This window comes from Aedes albopictus, chromosome 2 (assembly GCF_035046485.1).
Source record: "Aedes albopictus strain Foshan chromosome 2, AalbF5, whole genome shotgun sequence".
Classification (NCBI taxonomy): Eukaryota; Metazoa; Arthropoda; class Insecta; order Diptera; family Culicidae; genus Aedes; species Aedes albopictus.
The window spans coordinates 435,117,819-435,142,239 of NC_085137.1; the positions used below are offsets into that span (position 1 = coordinate 435,117,819).

General features: G+C 36.9%; 1 protein-coding gene across 3 annotated transcripts in view; it reads right to left on the reverse strand.

The window, feature by feature from the left end:
• Positions 1-4,546: 4,546 nt before the first annotated feature.
• Positions 4,547-24,421, reverse strand: part of LOC109415738 (sestrin homolog) — a 225,050-nt gene continuing 205,175 nt past the window's right edge. For all 3 annotated transcript variants that reach the window (XM_029869870.2, XM_029869869.2, XM_062853660.1), the window contains 2 exons: positions 14,778-15,072; positions 4,547-14,708 (listed from right to left, as the gene is read on the reverse strand). In XM_029869870.2, the coding sequence (XP_029725730.1) occupies positions 14,622-14,708; positions 14,778-15,072 (382 nt within the window). In that variant the 3' untranslated portion in view covers positions 4,547-14,621. The remainder of the gene's footprint in view (positions 14,709-14,777; positions 15,073-24,421) is intronic.

A 24,421-nucleotide genomic window follows, 5' to 3' on the forward strand; every position in this document is an offset into this window, starting at 1 on the left:
TAGAGGAAGCGAAGGATTTCCTCTTTATTGCCGTCGAGCAGATACAGAATTTCCGTACCTCAAAAACTCTCACGACAATAACCATCAAGGTCAGTGGCCTCCTCCAAAAGGGACTGGCTACCCGAAGAGCTTCACTGATTGTTCCCTGATGGGTTAATCCTCCTCCAAAAGGGACTGGTTACCCGAAGAGGATTAAGGTTGAACTTCTCTTCCAAAAGGGACTGGTTACCCGAAGAGATCCACTCTGTGGCTAGTTCTAAAACAAAATTCTCCTCCAAAAAGGACTGATTACCCGAAGAGAATTAGGTGGTTTCGGATATTTCAAAACAAAGAGTCTGACTTGACTCGTACTAGAATCTACCGCGAATGCTTTATTCATGAAACGGGGTCCCCTTATATACCCTCGTTCAGACCTCTCCAGACATTTTCGCACCCTCTTTTTAACATGTTTTTTCCTGATCCTGTGGAAAACTATTCCATTTGTATATGTGCCGTCCAGAAAGTATTCTCATCCTTTTCACATCATTAATTTGCCATGATCGATCGAGATTCAAACTTGCATACATATAATCTTGCTATAAACCTTCCAAGCAAATCTTGCTAACAATTAATTTAGCCGAGTTGAGAATCTTTTCAGCAATTAAGCCTCTGCAATAGATTAGAGTTTTCCTGGATTAACTCTTGGTGGTGAGCATGGATAGTTGCATACAATTGTAATCCTAGCGGTGCTTGTCTGGTTTAATAGGGTTTCACAATATTGCTTAATCATAGTGCTTATGTATAAGTGGCAAGTCTTTATCTGAGTGCGCAATATCAAATGCGATCGCATAATTCATCTCACGCATGCGTATTACCGGAGATGCCTACATGAATCGATCTAATTTCTGTACTACCACACATCTAGAATTCTTGCATCATATGGATCATGAATGAACCTGAATATGAAAACGCGTAGTAAAGATCATGTTTGATCCTGAATATGAAAACGTTTTCATTCAATACAACTTGATCATTCATTCCCCATAATGTTCTGAATGTATGCGATCTGCGTATAATACGCTTAATAATTGACATTAACATTGATCTTGCGCTAGAGTTCCATTGCCAAGCATAACCGTAGTAGCATCAGGGAAGTGGAAAGCAAATGATTTGTTTATAAATATGTGCTCTGGACTAATCGTTTACTACGCGCGGTTTGTTCCGCGCTGGATTATGTGTTTATCCAAAACAGTCCCTTCCATAACGCTACGCGATCAAAGCATAATGGTGATAACGTTTGGTGGAACGTTGGCTCGTTTCCAATCGATTCAGATTGATTTTTGCACATTGGAATTTACACCGGTCTACATGAATTTGTGACCAACGCGATTCATCAAACGTTATTTTTACAATTATTATGTTCCTTATTATTATAAATCATTATAATAATTTGTGTGGCACTTCTCTTGCCATTACTATAATCAAGTGAAGAGTGAGCGTCGAATATATTGTGCTTACAATAGATAAATGAGACTTTGACCAAACCATCGACGTGGCGACAACAGGAGTTAGAGTTTTTCCATTTTTTATATTTTCCCATATAATCGTGTACCAGGCTAATGTCTACTGTACCTGTACTATTTGTTGGATGGGAGCTTTTAAGCTTTCTCAGAAGTTTAATTATGTTAAGATGAGTAAATTTTAAAAAGAGTGAGATGGTTACACTTGTTCACAATAAAAAAAATACAATTTAGTTCGTAAATTTTCCATCATTGCTTTTTATTCCAAATATTATGTTTTGTATAATAAAGTGATCGGGGTTTAGATAGATTTTGAAATAGTCTTCGGAGGCTTTGTCAGACCTTCCGGGGTGCATTAGACGTGCTGGCTTCGGAGTAGTCATTCTGAAGGGTCTGACATTTTGAAGTTGATGCCATCGGGTTGCAGTGAACTTGCGAAAATTCCGGCGTTTTAGCCGCTGATGTTGAAGCTGCGTCGACAGTATCTGACTTGTTCCTTTCGGCTTCTTTCGATTTCAGCTGTGCACAAACTAAGGCTTTAGCGGCAGACATACGGATTAATACGTTCATTGTAGGCGAGTAGCTTTTTCTTGGATACGATGAGTATGATTAGACGGTGGGACGCTTTTGAATAAGCAATGGCCGCTAGTTTAGCTTTTTATATTGTGAAGCCATTTTTACCTATCAACATCGTTTGTACCTAACATAGCATAATGGTAAGCATATGTTGAAAAGCAGCTGGAAGATTTATACCTGATATTCATAAATTATTATACCTATAATAGGTACTTGAAAACGAGTAACACAAGTCGATCATGATCATTGTCATAAAACTCTCCATAAAGTAAATTTTCAAGCGGGATGATTAGAAAACAAAACTGTTCAATTTATCCGCAGTACCCAGGACGTAATAATTTTCTACCACAGCTGACACATGAACGGATCTGGAAGGAAGGAACGCCAGAACCGTGATTGAGCGAGCGAAAATACGAGGAACCAAAGTTGCAGCCGGTCAGCGGTATCCAGTTCGCGAGAAGCAAGTGAAATGTCCATGCAGATCGGACAAAAGAGCGTGGGCCGACCAGGGTTGCCACTATTTTTTCAAACTTATCTGGCAAGTCAGTAATAAAAAAATCTGGCAAAATCTGGCGCTAGTCTTCACTTTGAAAATCTTAAACATTGTTTTTTTTTTTACTGAATTCAAAATTTGAATAATAAACAATGTTGTTTTTTCCTCGGTTTTTTCAATTAAATGATGACTTTATTAGATGCTCTCGAAAACATTTGATGACAGCATGGGATTTGACAATTCCATTTGAAGTATGATAAACATACTTATAATTTAAAAAAAATACAAAAAAAGCGTTTGTATTGTGTTCAAAGTACAAAATGTTCACAGTTATTGAGAAAGAATAGTGTTAACATTACGGTATTGAATATTCAAAACAAGAATGACATTGCCGATTTTCCTCTTCACCTACTCAGTTATTTCTTAGTCAATGAATGCAAATTCGATCGAGATTATCCAATTTAATTTCCACCAAAAACACCACAAAATAATCAAATTGTACAAAAGCTGCGCAACACATCTTGAAATGTATGTTGTACGAGTATTCATTGAGCCTTAATCAGTTGAAAAACAAGTATCAGGCAACCGACTTTGGTACTTTGAATGTGCAAGAAAGTTAACGACAAAAGAAGCATGGTGAATTTCAACGCATCTGCTCGAGATTTTGGCCTAATAATTGTGATAAAACGCATAGGTAATTTTGAGATGACTAAAATTATCTTGTCGAAAAGATAAACTTTCTAAACACCAAGGTGGAATTCCGTTGCTCAATAATCTGTTTTGAAAATAAAAATCTGGCAAAATCGCTGGTTTCTCTTTTTGTCTTTTTGCCTCCTGAAAATCTGGCAGTGCCAGATAAATCTGGCATAATGGCAACCCTGGGGCCGACTCTCCCTAGCTAACGAAGATGAGAAAGCCACAAATATCGGTAACATTCGTCTGCTCTACGATAGGTCGGTTAGATGTTTCCTTGTTGTTATGTACAGGGGATACTCAAAATAACTGGGACAGGTAAAATTTTCACTTTTCAAAAAATGTTCAATTCGCTGTAACTTTTCGAAAAGGGCATAAAATATTCTCAAATTTTTACTGTAAGTTCATCAACTAGTTGTGTATCAGTGGACAAAATTTGGAATAGATCGGGCCATTCTACACGAAGTTATGAAGATTCTAGAAAAAGGTGTAATTATCCGATAGCCAACTTTGAGCTGATATATCTCCGGATTCAATGAACCGAATGCAATGAAATTTTGGTCATTTATGACTTATATAATGAACTTTGAAAAACAGTTTACCTAATTAGAAATTATTAATAAGAAAAAAAGTTATGGCAATTTCATTTATTCTATGTTTTTTAGTAAATTTATATATTTTTCATATGCATCCCATTACTTTTTCAATTTAATGCCGGCTATTTGGTTACTTTCCTTTAAAACATAAATATATTCAAGTCAATTAGAGGGAATCATAATGAACTATAATTACTATCTCGAATTTTGAAACGATGATGAAGTTTTGAAATAATTGGTGTTACATTAGAAAAATAATGCAATCGTAATAATTTTCTTTCGTGTAAAGAATTTTAAGTTTTGTCAAAAGTTTTTTATAGCTCATTATATAAGTCATAAATGATCAAAATTTCATTGCATTCGATTCATTGAATCCGGAGATATAACAGCTCAAAGTTGGCTATCGGATAATTATACCTTTTTCTAGAACCTATATAACTTCGTATAGAATGGCTCGATCCATTCCAAATTTTGTCCACTGATACACAACTAGTTGATGAGCTTACAGTAAAAATTTGAGAATATTTGATGCCTTTTTCGAAAAGTTACAGCGAGTTGAACATTTTTCAAAAAGTGAAAATTTTACCTGTCCCAGTTATTTTGAGTATCCCCTGTATGTCTTATTGGTCTGAACTAAGACAGGAAGTTTCTCTATCATTTCCATCAGAATATTTACGCAAACATTGAGCTACCGTTTTGAAGATCTTCACATTTATTCTTATGATGATGACAACATGAATCGTTATGCAGCGACACGTGCGCGTCTAGTACGCCCCTTTGCTTCGTACCGTTCGCGCCATTTGCTTATCATTTTTACTCTTATCTCTCCGATAAACTTTCCCACAGCATTAACAAAATCCTTCTTTCGTCTCGGAACGAAAATAACATATGCAAAGGTAATAATGCCTAAATGACGAACTCATCTGCTGATTTGCTCACGAGTGCGCTTCCATTATTGCAGTATTGCCAGGCTCCGGAACAGAGTTTCTCTTCCCGTTCGTCCCCGCGCAAAATAACAGTAACTCGGGTTCTATTTGTTATTGTGTTTTATATGTATAAATCTTTATAAAACAATCAATGATCAACAGTAAATTGTATGTTTGTGTTTGTAGGTGTAAGCTGTTAGTATAGTTCTCATCAGTTCCGATCTACGTACTGTTTCTTTCTAGTCTTGGCTTGACGTTCTACAATTCTAACACTTAAGGCTTCCGCGAGAAGCCAAAGACCTCTCCATCAACGATTATGGATCCACTTGTGGTTCTACACATATATGTATGCTTTGTTTGTATGTTATTATAAAGAGATTTTTTTGGCACAAATTCCATCACAAACGAATCACATATTTTGTATAATAGGTGTGTGTGTTTTCTCGTCGATCGTCGTCTGCTCACTATCCTTAATAGATTGTTCCTTAGACCGTGTAAGATTTGGGGGATCGCAGGTAGTCGATTTGATGTTTTTATTTTTGTGGTGTGGTGTCATCGAAACTAACGGAAACGTTCCCCGAACAGGAAACACCATTTTCTTGGTGTGACATAACTTTTTTTTAAATTTTAGTCCTCTCTAAACTTCTTCGAAAAAATAACAACAATTTAGATTCGAACGTTATATTTAACCATTGGTTTTCTTTGTTTTGCATTGAACACAATATGTTTTGTTTCGAAATTTGATTTTTTTTTAATACATGCTTCACGTTGTTGGCCTTCCTAACTTTTCTCTTTACATCTTGAATTATAAAAATCATGGACTAGGTTCGACAGGATCGATCTAATATCAATCGTTTTGATCTGTTTGCACGTCGGAAAAAAAAATGTGTGTGGTATTTATGAAGATTTTCTTGTTTTGTTGTTGAGTCGTTGAGGGTCAGATATCCGCATGGGGTTTAAACTCATCGAAGTGATTCAGGCGAGAAACCTCCTGAAGAAGCTCATGGATGACTTCCAGAAGGAATTCATGCAGGAATCTCAAAGTTGCAAGAATTGCAGAAGGAAGCTCCCTAAGGAATCTCAGAAAGAACCATTAGAGAAACTCTTGAACACATCTCGGTAGGTATTCAGGAGATATTTCGATCTCTGGGTAAAAACCCAGAATGAATTCCTTAAGGAACTCTAACTGTTGGTGAAGTTCTTGAAGGAATCTCCGTTACAGAATGAATCCCTTAAGGAATTCTAACTGTTGGTGAAGTTCTTGAACGAATCTCCATAGAAACTTCAGTAGAAATTGAAAAGGAGGCATCGGTTTAATCTGGAACTGATGAGGTAATTCCAAAAGGAACTCGAGGGAAACTTTTTTTTAGATATTCCAACAAAAACTTCTAGCAGAAGCCTATAAAACTATCTAACAGAATATTATAAGAACTTCTTACAAGAATCAAATTGGCACAAAGGATTTCCTGGAAAAGTCTGAGAAGAAACTCATAAAGGACTGTTCGGTAGATATCCTGAAGGAGTTCTCGTAAAATCTACTGGAGGAATTCGAGAAGAAATATTGGAAGGAATCTCAAAAGGAACTCCCTGACATGAGATAACTAAGTAGATTGGTACAAGTTTACTTTGAGGAGTCGCAAAAGGTACCGATTGATCAATCTTAAAAGAACTTCTAGTGGAATTCCCAAAGATTCCTCCGTAAAGGAATCCAAATAGAAACTCGTAGAAGAATTTCAGAAAATACTCTTTAAGGTGAAGATATGTTAAAGCCATACTCCAAATTTTCAAGAGCACAAATCTGACGAACCAAATGATGGTTTCGCTGAAAAGTTGATTGGTTGGTTACCCGCTAGTGGTGATGAATCGATCAACTTTTCAGCATAAACCGTCATTTGGTTATTCAGATTTGTGCTCTTGAAAATTCAAGCTATGGCTTCGTCATATCTTCACCTTAATGCGATATAATCTCATGAATTATCGTGAAGAAATTTTAGTAGGAGCCCACCTCAAAAGAACTCCCAGAAGTAAACTACCACCATGCTATTTCCTAAAAGTTTCACAGTAGAATCGTTTACAGGAATCTCAGTAGGAATGAACAACCGAAGGAACTCTTGGAATTTCATCTGGGAGATTCTTAAACTCATCAATCTCAATACTTTATATTGTTGCAATAATGTTTAACATAACATTATGAATTTTCAAAAAAATAATGTCAGGACTTTTCCCAAGTAACATTCGTGTGTCAAATAGATTGTAGGAAATGTTCAAAATGTGTTAATGAAAAAAAAGAAAAACCATCAGCGGCTGGGCTTTATAGTGCTTCCAGAACCTCTTAAAATCTGATTGGACTTTAGATTTCTTTCTACAGCATTTACTACCTATTTCGTAGATTTTTGTTTATATGTTCTTAAGATTTTCTCAGAAAAGTTTATAGAGTAGTTTTCAGAAGTTTACATAATCTAGAAAAGTTGAAAAATCTTTAATTGCCAAGAAGACTGATGATAGTTTTGTTTTTAAATAAATAATCGAATCAATGAAACTGAAAAAAAAATATGTTTCTTCGATGACTTGTTGATTTTACGTGTGATTTTACGACTGTAGATTCTACAGTTGATAGGAATTTCTCGGCTCTGGCAGTCTGAGTAGGTAGCAAGCTCTTACATCCGACGTTTTGGTTATATTTATTTAACCTTCTTCAGGGAATCTACAATATTTTCGAAAACAATTTCCTAATTTACAACCCTATTTTTGAACATTTTTCCCATAGTGCTACTTACAGGAGTTAGCTTTTTTGTTAAGTGGTGTGAAGCTCTACATTTGTTTGTCCTGTAAATATCAGACTGCCAGACCCGAGAAATTCCTATCAACTTGTTGATTTAATTAAGGTCAAAGTGAATAACTGGAAATATAAGTTGAAGAACTTACAGAAAACTTTTAGGCGAATTTCAATTGAATTATGAGAACTGATGGACCTAACCCAGTTTGAAAGCTTCCTTCATCTAATCAAATACGAAGAAGATTTTGGGATTAAACTTGAAACAAACTATTGAAGTTTCTTAAGACTCTTGGAGATGGTTTTGAGCGAAATCCGAGGAGATTTTGAGAAGATAATATTCAGAATTCCATAGAATTTCACTACGGAATCTTCGGACAAGGCTGGTATTCTAGTTGTTATCGCTTCATACTACGAGTTCCTCACACAGCTTCGTCAAAAACTCTTTTACAAACAGTTTAGAGATACTGCTATGGAATACAACAACAAAACAAAATATTCATGTCCATTTTGAAACATGTCTACAAATTTTTTTTCTTCGACATCACCCAAAAATCACCAAAAAATCTTTTAAGAATTCAGCCGAAATATGCTGAATAAATGTTTGCCCTCCTCTTAAAAGATATATTCACAGAGAAAACTCACTTATGACGGTCGTAAGTTAAGTTTGTCTTATGAAATTTCGACATAGGAAAAAGATTTTCCATGAGAAATTCTTATGAAATTGTTTCATGAGATATCTTATGAAATCTTTTTGCGGGTTGAAAATATCGTAAAAAAAAATAAAAATCTAATGAATTTCTTAAGATTTTTTTGCATAAGAAAATTTCTTAGAACAGGAATTAGGAATTTATTTAGAAATTCGGCAAAAATATTAAAAAAAACTAGTGGAGGCTCGACTGTATCTTTTCAACTAATTATTAAACACAAAATCTCCCCCGAAGAAGACACTAACCCAATGTCAAAACGTTGGGCAAGTAATAATCATCGTTTGATTACGCAAAACTGCTGTTTTAATGATAATTTTAAAAAGTTCGAAAGATTTAAAAAAAAAACAAAGCAATTCACCGTTTGGTATTTTGTGAAGTTTTAGCCAAAAATTCTGCCGAGAATTTCCCTAGATTTTTCTGTGATTATTTCTAAAGAACTCAATGTTTGTTCATAAAGTAGTTAGAGGGTTCTCGTGGCCTGAAGGAGTTCCTTTGATAGGAGTTGCTTCAGAAATTCCCCAACAGTTACTCTAGATGGTTTCAATTTCCTATAGTTTCTCCCAGAATTAACTTCAGAAATTTCTCCAGTTATTAATGCATGCATTTTTTCACATTTTTTCATGAGTCCCTTTAAGAGCAGCTGCAGTAATTCCTTTAAAAAAAATCCCCCTGCATAGTGCATATCCAATCATAACGGAGCTTCGTTCTGAAATTTCTGTAGAAGTCCCTGTAGGAATTCTCAAGGTGTTTATTCTGGAATTCCCCAACAAGTTTTTTTTTCAGAAATTGTTCCAGGAGTTCCTGGAGATACTTTTAGAAACTACTCTAGGAGTTCCTTGGGATTTTCTAGTAGTTTCTTCAGATTTTTTCTACGATTTCCTTAAAAATTCTCTAAGTGTTTGTTTACGATTTTCTTCTGAAGGTTCCAATAATTGCCCTATCCATATATATTTAGGGGGACTTTTCACAAGAATAGCTTCCCAACGAAAAGTGTTTCACAAAAAAACGCCTGAGAAAAATCTGCAAATTTCGACCAAGTTTATCTACCAATTCAGTTGAGAGTTTCTTTCTTTTTTTCAAGTTTCAAGATGTTCTGCTTGAATCCCCCTGAGATTCATCCAAGAGTTTCTTCAGGAATTGCACTAGGACTTCAGGCATTATTTTGGGAGTATATTCATGAATTCCTGAAGTAGGAGTTGCTTCAGAAATTCCCCCAAAAGTAACTCTAGAATTTTTCATAAATTTTACTAAAGTTCCTACAGAGATTATTTCAGGATTTTTTTTTCTATAACTTCTCCCAGAACTGACTTCAGAAATTTATCCAGTTATTAAAGCATGAATGTCTTCAGGAGTTCCTTTAAGAGCAGCTACAGTAATTTCTTCAAAAATTCCCACTGCATATGCATCAGAAGTTCCGTGCTTAAATTTCTGTACAAGTCCCTAATTTTCTAGGTGTTCATTCTTGAATTTCATGTGATTTTTTTTCAGGAATAATTCCCGGAGTTGCTCAGAAATACTTCAGAAACTACAATAAGAGTTCTTTCAGAAGTTTACGTTGTAGTTTCTTCAGATTTTTTACGAGTTCAAACAAAATCCTCTAGGTGTTCCAATTTCTTCATCCTACATGAATTCCTTCAAGGGCTGGAGTTCTTTCTGAAATTTCTCTACAAGTCTTTAGATAATTTCTCTAGGTTTTCAAACCGGAATTCACCGAGCAAATCCTTCAGAACTTGTCCCAAGAGTTTCTCAGAGATACTATAGAAATTACTCTATGAGTTAGTTCAGAAAAATTACTAGTACATAGTATTTTTCAGTATTTTTTTCCAATAAATTCCTTCAATAATTTTTCTAGGTAATTCTTTAATGTCGTTTTCGTTTTTACGGTGGCGCTACACCGGTGCAGCTTGGGTGCAGCACTTTTGCACCGAAAATGTTCGTTTTTGATTTTCGTGCTACACCGGTGTAGCATTTTTTCTGCACCGCTCGAGATAGTGCAGCACTCAAAAATTCGAGAGTGTAGCAGGTGCGCACCGTGTACACCAATCAGCGTTTGCAAAGCTGTAAATATTTTGGTTTTTATTTACGCACACCAACGCAACTGCACCAAAAATGTTCGTTTTTTCAGTGAAAAGTGTAGCACGAAGTGGTGTAGCACCGCCGCAAAAACGAAAACGACATAAGAGTTTATTATGGAGTTTTTACGGAATTTCTTTCTGGAGAGCCTATAGGTGATCCAGTAAATTCTTCATGGGATATCTGCCAAGTTATTGTTCTCCTGGATGAATTTTCTAAAAAACTTTAAAAAAATCTCACAAATATTTTACAACGATAACTAGGAAAAATTTCTAGGGGAACTCTCGAAGAAATTTCTACATAAAGTGCTATAGCCAAAATTTTTAAAGAAATTCTATTTGCGAAGAATTCTCACAGGGAAATCTAGAACAATTTTATAATAAAACCTCCAAAGAATTTCCGAAATAATTCTTGAAGTTTTTTTAAGAACTCTTGAAAACGTTTCTAAACCAACTCTTAGTTTAACACATGCATACATTTTTTAATCAAATTAAAGACTGATATTATACGTGGAGGATGAGAAAAACTATTTTCGATGAATAACTTGACGAATTCCTATGAACTTACAGAGAAAATCATAGAATAATATCTGAAGGAACCTCTGGTGAAAATCCCTAAGAAAGTAATGTAAACATTTTAAAACTCCTACAACAAACTGTAGGAATCTTTTTTACTAGTCTGAAGGAACTCCACTAGATAATTCCTAAGAGAACCTGTAGGGGAAACTCATGAAGGAACACTTCGAGAAGTTCTTTAAGAAACTCCTGAAAGAATTCCTTGAAAAGCTTCTGGATGAACTTTAGTACTTTCCTGGAGAAATTCTTGGGTGAATTTTTACAAAAACTCCAGGAGAAATTCCTGTATTTTTTTTAGAAAAACTCCTAAAGGAACTGTTACACAAAAAGCTGGAATAATTATTAGAAGAACTCCTACAGGAATTCCTCCATCGAAGAATTCTCACAGGAAATTCTGGAAAACTTATAGGAGGAAATCCTCGAAGAATTCCTTAAGTAATTCTGGAGGTATTTTTCAAGAACTCCTGAAACGGTTAATAAAGTTTCTCTTAGTTTAACACAAGAAGGATTTTTAAGGAAAATTGAACCCTTACGAATTCCTAATAGATTTACAGAGAAAACCCTAGAATAATTTCTAAAAGACCCTCTGGTGAAAAAAATCCTAAAAAAGTAAAGTAAAAATTAAAAATTCCTTTTGCAAATTGTAGGGAACCTTTTGACTAGCCTGAGAGGGTTTGGAGCATCCAGAAGAATTCCTGAAGGAACCCCACCAGAAATCTCCAGAGCAATTTTTTGACAGCTTCGGGAGAAACTCATGAAGGAACACTTCGAGAAGCTCTTCAATAAACTCGTGGGAAAGCTTCTGGGAGAACTAATGGAGAAACTCTTGGATGATCTTTTACAAAAACTTTTGGAGAAATTCCTGCATTTTTTTTAGAAAAAAAAACACCCAAAGAAACTGTTACACAAGCTGCAAGAATAATTCTTGGAAGAACTCCTAAAGGAATTCCTCCATTGAAGAATTCTCACTGGATATTCTGGAAAAATTGTAGAATGAAATTCTCAAAGAATTCCTTAAGTAATTCTTGAAGTATGTTTTAAAGAACTCCTGTAACGGTTCCTAAAGTCACTCTTAGTTCAACATATGGAAGAGTTTTCAAGAAAATTGAAGGTGGAGGAAGGGATGAGAATCTTGACGAATTCCTAATAAACTTACAGAGAAAATTTCAAGAATGACTTTTGAAGGAAATCCCTGAGAAAATAAAGTAATCTTTTTCAAATTTCTACAACAAATTGTAGGGAAGCTTTTGACTAGCCCAAGAGGATTTGGAGCATCCCAGAGAAACTCTTTGAGAAGCTTCAGGAGAAACTCATGAAATAACACTTCGAGAACCGCTCGGAGAACTTCTGGAAGAACTTTAGGACTTTCTGGAGAAACTCTCGGATGATATTTTACAAAAAAATCCCGAAGAAATTTCTGAAATAATTTCTAGAGAAACTCCTGAAGCAATTGTTACTCAAACTGCTGAAGCAATTGTTGAAAGAACTCCTAGAAGAATTCTTACAACGGCGAATTCTCAGGCGCATATTGTGTAGAAATTCCTGAAGTCCTGAAATTCTGCTGCAGTTCTTTAAAACCTAAAGCCATTTTTTTAAAAGAAAAATATGGTAGAATTTCTGTAGAAACCTGTTGTGGTATTTGTGGAGAAAAGGAAGAAACTTTTAGAGGAATACCTTAACGAATTTCTAATAAACTTTTTGAATAAATCCTGGAAAAAAATCTGAAAGTGTTAAGAAAGTCAAATTTCTAAAAATACACACAACAAATTGTTGGGAACATTTGGCCTTGCCTTAGCAGATTTCAAACATCCGAAAGAACTCTTGTAGGAGCTCCACCAGAAATGCCAAGCAAAACTCTTCGAGAAGCTGTTGGAGAAACTCTTGAAGGAATTTCAGCAAAAGGTTTTGAAAGAACTTTTCGACTTTCTGAAGAAGCTTATGGAGAAACTTTAATAGAAACTCCAATACTGAAAACTGCTATGAGGAACTTCTTGAGATTTTTCAAAAAACTTCATGAGGTACTTCCTGAAAAATCCTTACAGAGATCCCTGTACATAAGTATTCAAATCACTGGGAATATCACCAATCCCATTTAAGTCCTTGGATAAATTAATGTAGGAGTTTTTGAATACATTCACGAAGAAACCTGTTGAAAACATAAATAAATTCAGAAAAAGTCTCACGGAGAGCTCCTGGAAATTCTGGAGGAGCTCGTTATTACGGAATAAAGAAGAGGATCCTTTGACATATCCCTGAATGAAAAGTTACCCATTCAAATACCTGGAGAAATTTGTGATGGAATTTCATTTAAGCTTTAGGATAAATTGTTGCTGAGAAATCCTTGAGAAGCACCTGATAAAATTGTTAGAGAAACTTCAAGAACTCCTGGAGAATAGGTTGGGAAAAATCATGCAAAAAACTTCAGTGTAATGTGCAGAGGAACTCGTACTAGAAGTCCTTGAGGAACTCATTACAAACTAACTGGAACGTCAATACAGAATTAGCTGCGACCTGATTATTTTTTATTTGAATATCGGAGAGTTGACCGCGTCTGTTTGTCTATGTTTTATTGTTGTCCTCCAATGCTTTCCTGTATTTTATAAGCAATAGAGCTTTAGTACTTGGTGGAGGTGAAAATCTTTCCAGCAGTTTGCTTTTATCGAAGTTCAATAAGCTTTGGTGAGGTTTCAAAACAAATGTTTCCAAGGGTTTTATGATGGTTCTGACAACGTTTTCGTTACTAATTTACATGAAAATGGGTAGTCTTGACAAAAACATTCCTTAAATAGTTCCCTATCAACTCTATTGAAAACTTTGTTCCCGAACCAAAAACATTTTTGAAGCAACGTCATGTCGGTACTCCAGCTCTCAACGACTCACACATCAAACTCCCAAAATGTAGCTTCTAAATCCGGCATTATCCGATGGCACTCAAAGAACGTCCACTCGACAGTTAAGAATTATTATTTAAAGAAAAGAACATCACTAAAGAGGGTATCGCTGTGCAGTGCGCCACCAACGACGACAATTTAAATTTCGTACTTGAGCTGAGATCAATTCGTGAAACGTGGAATACCATCGAACAAGCCGTTCACCACACTTCTGTAGTTCGGTACCTTTTCCAATTGTTGTTCGTGGGGTGGGGAAAAGTCGATTTGTGCGACGATTGTTTCTCACTGTGTGTTTCCACTTATGTATTGTATCATTTGTTGTTCCTAGCTACAAATTAAAACAAAAACTACTAATTACATCATCTCGTCCTATGCGGGACGTGTGTTAAAATTACTTCAATGCCCTGATCGCTAGTTCATTTTTTGTTCTGTGATTTCTCCGCCGCCTGTTTCTTTGCTTGATATCCTACAAATATATCACTAGATGAAAAATCTTTCACTTCCATCGCATGTATATAGCTTTTAGCTTCACTTATCGGTACGGTTTCCTCCGCAAGAATGGGAACCTACCATTTTTGTTAGAACCTATGACCTACGATTAGATTTGTTTGCGTTTTTGTTGTTTTTGTATAAATTCTCCGTTCCTTTATCAACTCTGTTACCTGACAACAGCTTTAAAAAAGAATTACATACCGTATTGAATCACTTATAAACTCTAAACATTACAAAAAAGGAGGGGAGAGGGGCTCCTAGCACAATCTCATCTCGGCCGGGTGATCCACCCGGCCACGTCCGTTTCCTTCTCTCTTCTCAAAATCATGTCATGTAACGCATAATTTCACGTAGTGCGTAGAGCAGCTCTGCCTGGTTGCGTGCCTCCATGATCATCAGATTGACGTGAACCTTTGAATGTAGAATAAAAGTCGCAAATCAAGACACGTTCAAAGAGTCACAACCCACAAGCTACCTTACCTTCTCGCTGTGCTGCAACTCGACCAGCACGCTGTCGTAGTCCGTCTTGGTGATCCGCTCCGGGAAGCAGCAGGCCGTCTTGATGAACATCTTGAGGGCCCGGTCCAGCAGTTGGTTAACCTCGCCGTAGTCGTAGTCGTCGTACCTGATGCCGTACATGCACTGGATGTAGTTCCAGATGGCCCGACGGAACTTGGACGTGTCCACGTTGGTCCGGCCGGCAATCGTGTAGTACGTGAGGTTGTACGCCAGCCGGAACTTGTCGTCCAGGTAGAAGCCCACGTCGTTGTAGAGCCTGGAATGAGTTTGGACGGGATGGTGGAGGTTAGTGATGATGCAGAAGGTCCTGGGTTCAATCCCAAATAACAATTAATGCTGGACAGTGACAGTATTAGCTGAACAATAGCTGTTTAATGGTGTCAATGGCTGAACACAATGACAGCTGAATATTGGTCTGAAGTATGGCTTATTCAACCTCTTCAAACAGCAATACATAGATGGCTGAATATCAAGTTGAATAGAATATTATTCACCAACATGCAGAATTAATCATCTGTTGTTCAACCTTTAATCAATTAATTTTTGACAGCTGACCCAAGTATGGTTTTCGTGAAATCCACGTCGCTTCTTCAGCCTCAATTCAGACTTAGTTCAACTTATGTTCTTGACTATTCAGACATAACAAGTAATGCTCTTGTTTTCGAAGATATGTATACAATAATTGTGTCTACACCACTGTGCTAAGGTTAGTGACTATAAATCAGGAGGTCCAAGTTCAATTCCCAGTTTTCCCATAGATTAATTTATACTTTCCTAAACATCTCTTCTGGAAATAGACGCAGCTAATGGTTACCTGGGATCCCTGGCCCGCCCCTTTCCGCCTACTTTGTATTTTGTTTCATTGAGATTTCGATCCATTGGAAATTCCTCCAGGAATTACTTTAAGAATTCTTTTAGGAGTTCTTTTGGGAGTTCCATCGGGGATTCTTCTAGCAATCCCTGTTTAAGAGATTTCTTCGAGAATATCTCCAAAAGTTTTTGTAACCCTCCTTTGGCCCTGATGTTTTTGACCCAAACCGTACACTACGCCAGCGAGCTGTTCCCAACGTGATGCAAAAGGAAGGTTAAACAAATCCCACAGAAGGTCTCTTAAGAAATTCTCCAGGAGTTCCTTCAAAAATTAGTTCAAAATTTTCTTAGGAAATCCTCCGAGAGTTTTTTTTTCGAGAATTTCCCCAAGAGTCCCACCGAAAATTCATCCAGAAGTTTTATCGGTAATTTCTCCAGGGATTCCATCTGTAATTTCTTCAGGGATTCTATCGGGAATTCCTACAATAGTTCCAATGATTTTCATTTGGGAGTTCCATCAAAAGATTCATCGAGAATTTCTCCACGGATTCCTCAATCAATTACTTCAGAATTAAGATCCATTAAAATTCCCCGGGAGTCTTTTAGGGGATTCCTATAAAAGTTCCATTGAAATGTCGTCCAGGTGTTCCATCGGAAGTATATCAAGAAGTTCCTTCGGGAATTTATCCTGGAGTTCCTTCGGAAATTAACCCAATACTTCCATAAGAGATTCCTGCAGGAAATGCATCGGCAATTCCTCTAGGATTTCCTTCTTGTTTTTTTTTTCAAAATCTTTTCGAATTTATTCTTGAGTTCCACAAACGATTTCTTCAGGAGTTCTTTAAAGAACTATTTCATACTTTTCTTCGAGACTATCTGCATGAGTTCTTTTGGAAATTTATTTGGGAGTTTCCTTAAGAATTTCTTGACGAGTTCCTTCAACAATTACTCTATGTAGAAGTTTTTTTTAAATCCCTTCTTCCTAGAATTTCTTTGGTAATCTCACCAGGAGTTCCTTCGAAAATTTCTTCAGGAGTTCCATCGAGAATTTCTACAGGAGCTCCTTCATGAATTTCTCCGAGACTTTTTCTGAGAATTCTTCTAGGATTCCTTTCGATAACCGCTCCAGGAGCTGCATAGGCAATTCCTCCGGAAGTTCCGTCGAGAATTTCTTCAGAAATTCTATAGGTGAGTTTTTCTAAGAATTTAATTTATGATTCCTACAGGAAGTCTCGCGATAATTTCTCCAAAAGTTTTATCGAGATTTCTTCAAGGACTTACTTTCATAATTCATCTGTCAAACAATTTGGATTTAATCCTTTGGAGCCGGTGTATAAATTCACCCATTCGATAAAACAGAATGCTTTCTTCGGCAAAGTTGTTGCAAATTGAACCCTCTATTAGGAAAAAATGGGAAAATTTGTATGTGGGACTTAATTGAAAACCTAGAACAACCTGAACACCATGAAATTTGGAAAAACGAAATAATTGACTTACCAGTTGTTCTAAAAGCTGAACTTGGATGTGGGTTACGCTTATATGTATTCATTTGGCCTTCGTCAAGAATATCAAAAGTTGTTTTATATTCTGGGATATTCTAGATGTTCCCAATTGTCCTATAGTTAAGTCCTTCAAAACTACAAGAATAATTTTATGTATTTTCGCCACAAATAAAAGCATTGCATAACCTATTGGAATCCGTGATGCTCTATACATCTACAATGTTATTTATAGACACTATATAGATATCCCAGGTCAGCCAAACTACCTTGGAATTCAGAACTTAGTCTAAACTCGTAACAGTAGCAATATCTGTTATACTAAGTAACGCTGCATAATCAACCGCAGTTTCTGGAGCAGTTTGAAGTCTACTAGCTTATTATAAACCTTTACGTGCCTGTGGAGCCGGCCTTCTGAACGTTGCATATTTATGCGTGGTTACTGGACCAATCTTAAGTCTACTTTTTTATTATATACCTTTGGGACATTCAGGTTCGTCCAAACTGTTCTATATTGAAGTCCTTCAAATCTACAAGAATAACTTTATGTGTTTTCACCATAAATAATAGTATTGCATAATCTGCTGGGATCCGCGAAGCTCTTGAAATCTCAAATGTCATTTATAGACACTATAGGGATATTCCAGGTCAGCCAAACTACCTTGGAGTTCTGAACTTGGTCTACACTCGTAATAGTATCCATATCTGTTATACTGAGTAACGCTGCATAATCAACCGCAGTTATTGGAGCAGTCTGAAGTCTACTAGCTTATTATAAACTTTTGGGAAATTCAAGGTCTCCCAACCTGTTCTATTATTAAGTCCTTCAACTCTACAACAAAACATTGTGTTTTCACCATAAATAATAGTGTTGTATAATCTTTTGGGATCCACGAAGCTCTTGAAATCTCAAATGTCATTTAAAGACACTATAGGGATATTCCAGGTCAGCCCAACTACCTTGGAGTTCAGGACTTCAGGTCTACACTCGGAATAGTATCCCCATCTGTTATACTGAGTCACGCTGCATAAACAACCGCAGTTACTGGAGCAGTCTGAAGTCTACTAGCTTATTATAAACCTTTGGGAAATTCAAGGTCATCCAAACTGTTCTACAATGAAGTCCTTCAAATCTACAACAAAAACATTGTGTTTCATCATAAATAATAGTATTGTATAATCTGCTAGGATCGACGAAGCTCTTGAAATCTCAAATGCCATTTAGAGTCACTACAGGGATATTCCAGGTCAACCCAACTACCTTGGAGTTCAGGACTTCAGGTCTACACTCGTAACAATAGCCATATCTGCTATACTGAGTAACGTTGCATATTTATCCGTAGTTACTGGACCAATTTGGAGTCTACTTTTTACTATAAACTTTTGGGACATTCAGGTTCGTCTAAACTTCAAAGTCCTTCAAATCTACAAGAAAACTTTGTGTTTTCATCATAAATAATAGCATAGCATAATCTACTGAGATCCGTGAAGCTTTTAAAATCTCAAATGTCATGTAGAGACACTATGGGAATGTTCCAGGTTAGCCAAACTATCTTTAAGTTCAGACCTTAAGGTCTACACTCGTAACATCAGCTATATCTGACATATTAAGTAACGTTTCATAATCAATAGCGATGACTGGAATAACCTGAAGTCTACTATATATTATTATAAACCTTTGGAACATTGAGGGTCGTCCAAACTATCCTGAAGTTTAGCTCTTGTTAGTAACAGTAGTAATTCTCACAATGATCTTTAAACTGTAATCCGTAATCCCCCTGTCATAACATGAGTCATTTCAAAATAGTTTTGAGATATTCCAGATCAACAACACTACTCCGGAGACCATCGCTTCAGGGCTACACTTGTGATAATAGCTTTTGCCACTACGTTGAGTAGTGTTACATAATCCACTGTACTTACCAAAACAGTTAGAGGAACAATGCATTGTTGTATATTTTTGGGATATTGTGGGCTTCCTTACTGTTATTAAACTTAGTTGATAAAAACAATCACTATAACTTTCAGAAGACTTACTGGACATGATAGATTACAAATCGTAGCTTGAAAGAAAGAATGAAAGAAGTTACCGTTACACCGTGTCCTAGGATATCTCGACTGATCTGATACTGTCTATTAACCTTTCAAAAGATTTACTGGACAAGATGGATTACAAATCGTAGCTTTGTATAATGGAAGAAGTTACCGTTACACCCGTAGACTTTAGTCTACCTAGTCTACACATACACAGTCATTCATTGAAAGGATTCTGGAAAATGATAGAATCGATTATACCCGTAGACTTTAGGATCTAAACTCAAGAACAGTTTGGATGACCTAGGATATCCCAACTGATCTGATACTGTCTTTTGAACACTTTCAGAAGACTTACTGGACATGATAGATTACAAATCGTAGCTTTGTATAATGAAAGAAGTTACCGTTACACCCATAGAGCTTAGGATCTAAACTCAAGTACAGTTTAGATGATCTAGGATATTCAGGAAAAATATTCTGCATAATATTCTGCAGTTTTTATGCTATTGACCACACAAACTACAGAAAAAAACTCTGTAATAACACTTGGAAAAAATCCGGCTTCAAAGGGTTAATTCAAGAGATTGATTCGGAAGTCCTGCAGGTGTTCAATAAGCAATTCAGGAATTTAATCATGGTTTTCCCCAGACATTCCACTTTGAATACCTCTACGAGTTTCTATGAAAATTTCTGAAGGGGTTCCAATAAAAAATCTTCAAGGATTTGAATTGGCAACTCCTTGAAGAGTTTCATTGGGATTTTCTCAACAAGTTCCTGTGGAAATTCCAGGACTCTATTTAGAATCTCTGAATGAACTCAATTGAGAATTTTCCTGGAGGCCCATTGGCAATTCCGCCTTGGTTTTATTGGAAATTTCTACAGGATTTCCAACAGGAGTTGCTCCAAGAATTTAATTTCTTTTCATTTCTTTTAGGAATTCTACCGGGAGTTATTTCAAAAATTTCTCCAAGAATTATTTCAAGAATTTCCGCAGATGCTTCAAGATTTTTGTCGTAAATTTCCGAAGGAATTCCGGTAGAAACATCTGGAAGAATTTTCGAAGGAAGTCCTGGAGGATCTCTCAAGGGAACTCCTGAAGGAATTCGCGATGCAACTGTTCGAGCAATTTCCGAAAGAACTTCTGGAGGGATTCCAGAAGAAACTCCCGGTGAAATTTCTGTTGGAACTACTGAAGGTATTCCCGGAGGAACTCCTAGTGAAATTCCCGAAGAATTTTCTGAAGGAACTCTTGATGGAACTCCTAAAGGAATTCCAGGCGAATCACATGAAGGAATTTCCGATGAAATTTTCTGAAGTAATTCCAAAAGGAAACCCTGATGGAATTCTCGAAGGCACATTTCAAGAAATTCTCGCAAGGATTCCTGGATGAGTTCCCGCGGGAATACCTGGAAGAACTTCCTGAAGGAACTCTTGGAGGAATGCCCGAAGGAATTACAGAAGAAACCCCCGGAGAAATTTCTGTTGGAACTACTGAAGGTATCCCGGAGGAACTCCTAGTGAAATTCCCGAAGAATCTTCTGAAGGAACTCTTGATGGAACTCCTAAAGGAATTCCAGATGAAGCACATGAAGGAATTTCCGATGAAATTTTCTGAAGTAATTCCAGAAGGAAACCCTGAAGCAATTGGAGGAATTTTCAAAGAAACTGCTGGATGAATTCCCGAAGAAACTTCTAGAAAACTTTTAGTTGGAATACCTGAGAGGATTTCCGAAGGAATTTCCGAGGGAACTCCTAAAGTAATTCCCTGATGATCTTTTGAAGGAAATCTCTATGGAACTCATAAGGACTATCCAAAGGAGCACCTCGAGAAATTCCCGTTGGAAATTCTTGAATGATTTTCTACGGAATTTCTGGAGGAATTCCCACAGGAAGTCCTGGAGAAATCCCCGAAGGAATTCGAAGGGATTTTTTTTTTCAGGAATACCTAGAAGAATTTTCGAAGGATTTTGTTGAGGAACTCCCTAAAGAATTTCTAGAGCAATTTCCAAGGGAACTTCTGGGGGAATTGAAGGAATTCCCGTCAGAGCTATTGAAGGAACTCTCGATGGAACTCCGAAAAGAATTCCCAAGGAAGCATCTGAATGAATTTCCAATGGAATTCCAGGGAGAATTCTCGAAGGAACACCTGCTGAGTTCTCTAAGGAACTCCTTAAGTAAATCGAATAGAACTCTTCAAGGAATTCTCGAAGGAACTCCTGGAAGAAATCCTGAAAGAACTCCTAGGGGGAACTCCCGGAGAAATTCTTTGAGGAATTGCTGAAGGAATTTCCAAAGGAACTCATAGAGGAATTTCCGGAGGATCTCCAGGAGGATCTACTGATGGATTTTGTAAGGATCATTTTGAGGGAATTTGTAACCGTTCGCTAATTTGCTCCTGAGATTAATTAAAGCACGGTGGCTTCAGCGCCACTCTCGTGAAGAGAGACCACCGCTCGTGTTTGATTTGCCCGACTCTATTAGAGACTTTTATCTCAGAGGATAAGTTGAACGGCTCACGGAAAATAGACATAATTTCTATGAAACTAAAACCCAATCTAAAACTTCATCAAAATGCTACTAAATCTTAAGGAAAGCAGAAAAAAAACAACTAATTAAATGGAATAAACATAATAACATAGTGAGTAATTTTATTAAAAGAAGTCTAACGTACAAGGAAATAATCTAAATTCATTTACTTAAACTCAATAAAAAACATTCATTCGGGTTGGACTAATTAACAAAACGTACGGAAAGAAAGTTTCATGGCCATGAACACAAAATGACGTACCTGCGCAGGTTTTACTCGATGAACCTCGATGCTGGCGGGAATGAAGCTTCGCTGACTCGAAGATGGCGATAGAAGGCTTCGGCGATGGCGGTGGCTTGATATCGGCCATCGGCGTGTCCGGGGACGAACACGAATGGACCCGTGCGCGGTATGGCCAAAGTATCGGTGCGGAGGGAGTGGCGGCTGGACGAAAGCTTCCGATTTTAAACTCCGAGAGTTGTCGAATCCCGGGAAGATCCTCTTCCGGTCGACAGGAAGGCAACAGAGCCCAGCGACCCGGCTTCGCGTACTAAGATTCCTGCTATGGCCGAGCGGGGAATGCTACGCTTCCTATCTTCCGATTTCGGATCTGGTTCGTGGCGTGCATTTGACGACACGCAAAGACGAACCGACTCTCGTGCTCCGGTCCACGGGAAATGACGGACGGGACCTTACCTTCGGCGATTAGCGACCGACGGGAGAACTTCGCTACAAGAAAGATCGAGCGACTTCACTCTCGCCTCCGTTTGGCTACCCTTTACAGGCGGGCCTTAGCTGGGCACACGGGTCACGATCCTCGAACTAGAATGGCGGTTCACTCCGCCAACGGAACTCCATTTCGGCGATGACCGCCGTAGAACGCACAAAAATCCAGCCGTACGAAAAAAGCGCCACTGCGCTGGAAGGTCCAACGCGAAATCACATTAAAAACTTAAAATTCAATCACATCTAATTATTTATAATTACCTTTTTTCGTCTTTACTAAAAATACTAAAAATCTGGCAGAATTTGCGAATAAAAACGGACCTCAGTCCACTATGTACAAATAAATAAAAAAACAGACAAAAACGTTTAACACTACTTGAAATAAATTCACTCACTAAACTCTTTACCTTAATTTAAAAAAACAACACAAATCAAACTAAAAGCTAAACGGAACTAAACTTTTTCTAAATTCGCGCACTTCTGCTCTCCAGCCGATCTCGCAGCGAAATGGCAGAGTTGAAATTGCGCTTCGTCCAAGAAACTGCCTCTTTTCAAAATGATTTCTATTCAATTAGTCAAGTATTATCATAAATCGCGCCAACTAATTTCAGATGGCCGCGAAGAATATTCCGCGCCATCAAAATATCTTATAAGCTACGTTTCTTATATACACGTTACATGACTTAGTCAGGACACAAACCATACACGAACGATGTTCTCAGATGTTCAAATTCAAAGTTAAAGAAATTCTAATTGGATTTTACTTAAAAAGATAAAACGTCAAAAGCTACAAATTAAACTAAAATAATCATGAAAAATAACAATAATAACAAAAAAAAACAAATTAAAATATAAAATTCTAAAATATTCAAATAATGCAACAACTTTATCTAATTGAATTCAAACTTTATTTTACTTAAATAGAATAAAAACGTCAAAACGTTACAAATTTCCTAAGGAACTTCTCGAGGAATTCTATAAGAAACTCCTTCGGAAGTTTCCCGAGAAATTCCCAGATAAAGAATAGCATTTTTAATTCCTCCGCGAATTTTTTTTTGAAAATCACAGTAGTTACAATGGGGCACGTTCGGTGTAGTACTAGATTTGTAGTAATGAGCTGAATTTTAGTATGGTGAGAAGGTCAGTTCTCTGTTTTTGCAATGAAATGGTACTAATAGCGTGGGTATTATGATTCCTTGCCTAATTTGATGCTGTTTGAGCAAAATTTTGGATAACTATGTTGTTTATGTTGCAAGAAATGGATAAAACAACAACACTGTTGCCCAAAGTTTTGCTCAAACAGCATCAAATTAGGCAAGGAATCATAATACCCACGCGTTTTGTGCCATTTCACGGCAGAAACGGAGAATCGACCTTCTCACCATACTGAAATTCAGCTCATTACTACAAATCTAGTACTTCACCGATCTGTTCTATTGGAATTCCTGAAAGATTTCCATTGAAAAGAAGAATTCCTCGAAGAATTTCATTAGGATTTTCCTTGGGATTTTCCATTCGTGTTCCTGCAGAAGTTTTTTTGTTAAATTGCTTTAGAAGTTTCTACGGAAATCCATCCAGGAGTTCTTTCACAATTTTCTGGGAACTTTTAGAGTAATTTTTAAAAGAATTTTTGGAGGAAAAAACTTTGTTTCAACGTTTGAATTCTGAATGAAAGAACTACTGGAAGAATTCTCAAATAAATTCTTGGAGGAATTCCTGGAAGAACTTGGTGAAAGAATCACCAAGAAGAAAAAAAAAACTGTTAAAGAAATTCCTGTCAGCAGAATCTATTCTGGAGGAATCTCAAAAGAAGTTTATGTTATCGGAAACCCGAGCGAGCCAAAGAAGCCAAAGGAACTCCTACTAGAAGAATCCCAGAAGAAATTACTGGTATCAGAAACCTAGAATGGTTTCTGCGAGCTGTCAGTTAAAGTTTAACCGAGATGTTAAAGCTGAAGTCGAAGTCGACGCAGCATTGTGGCTCCCACTTAATCAAGGCAGTCAAG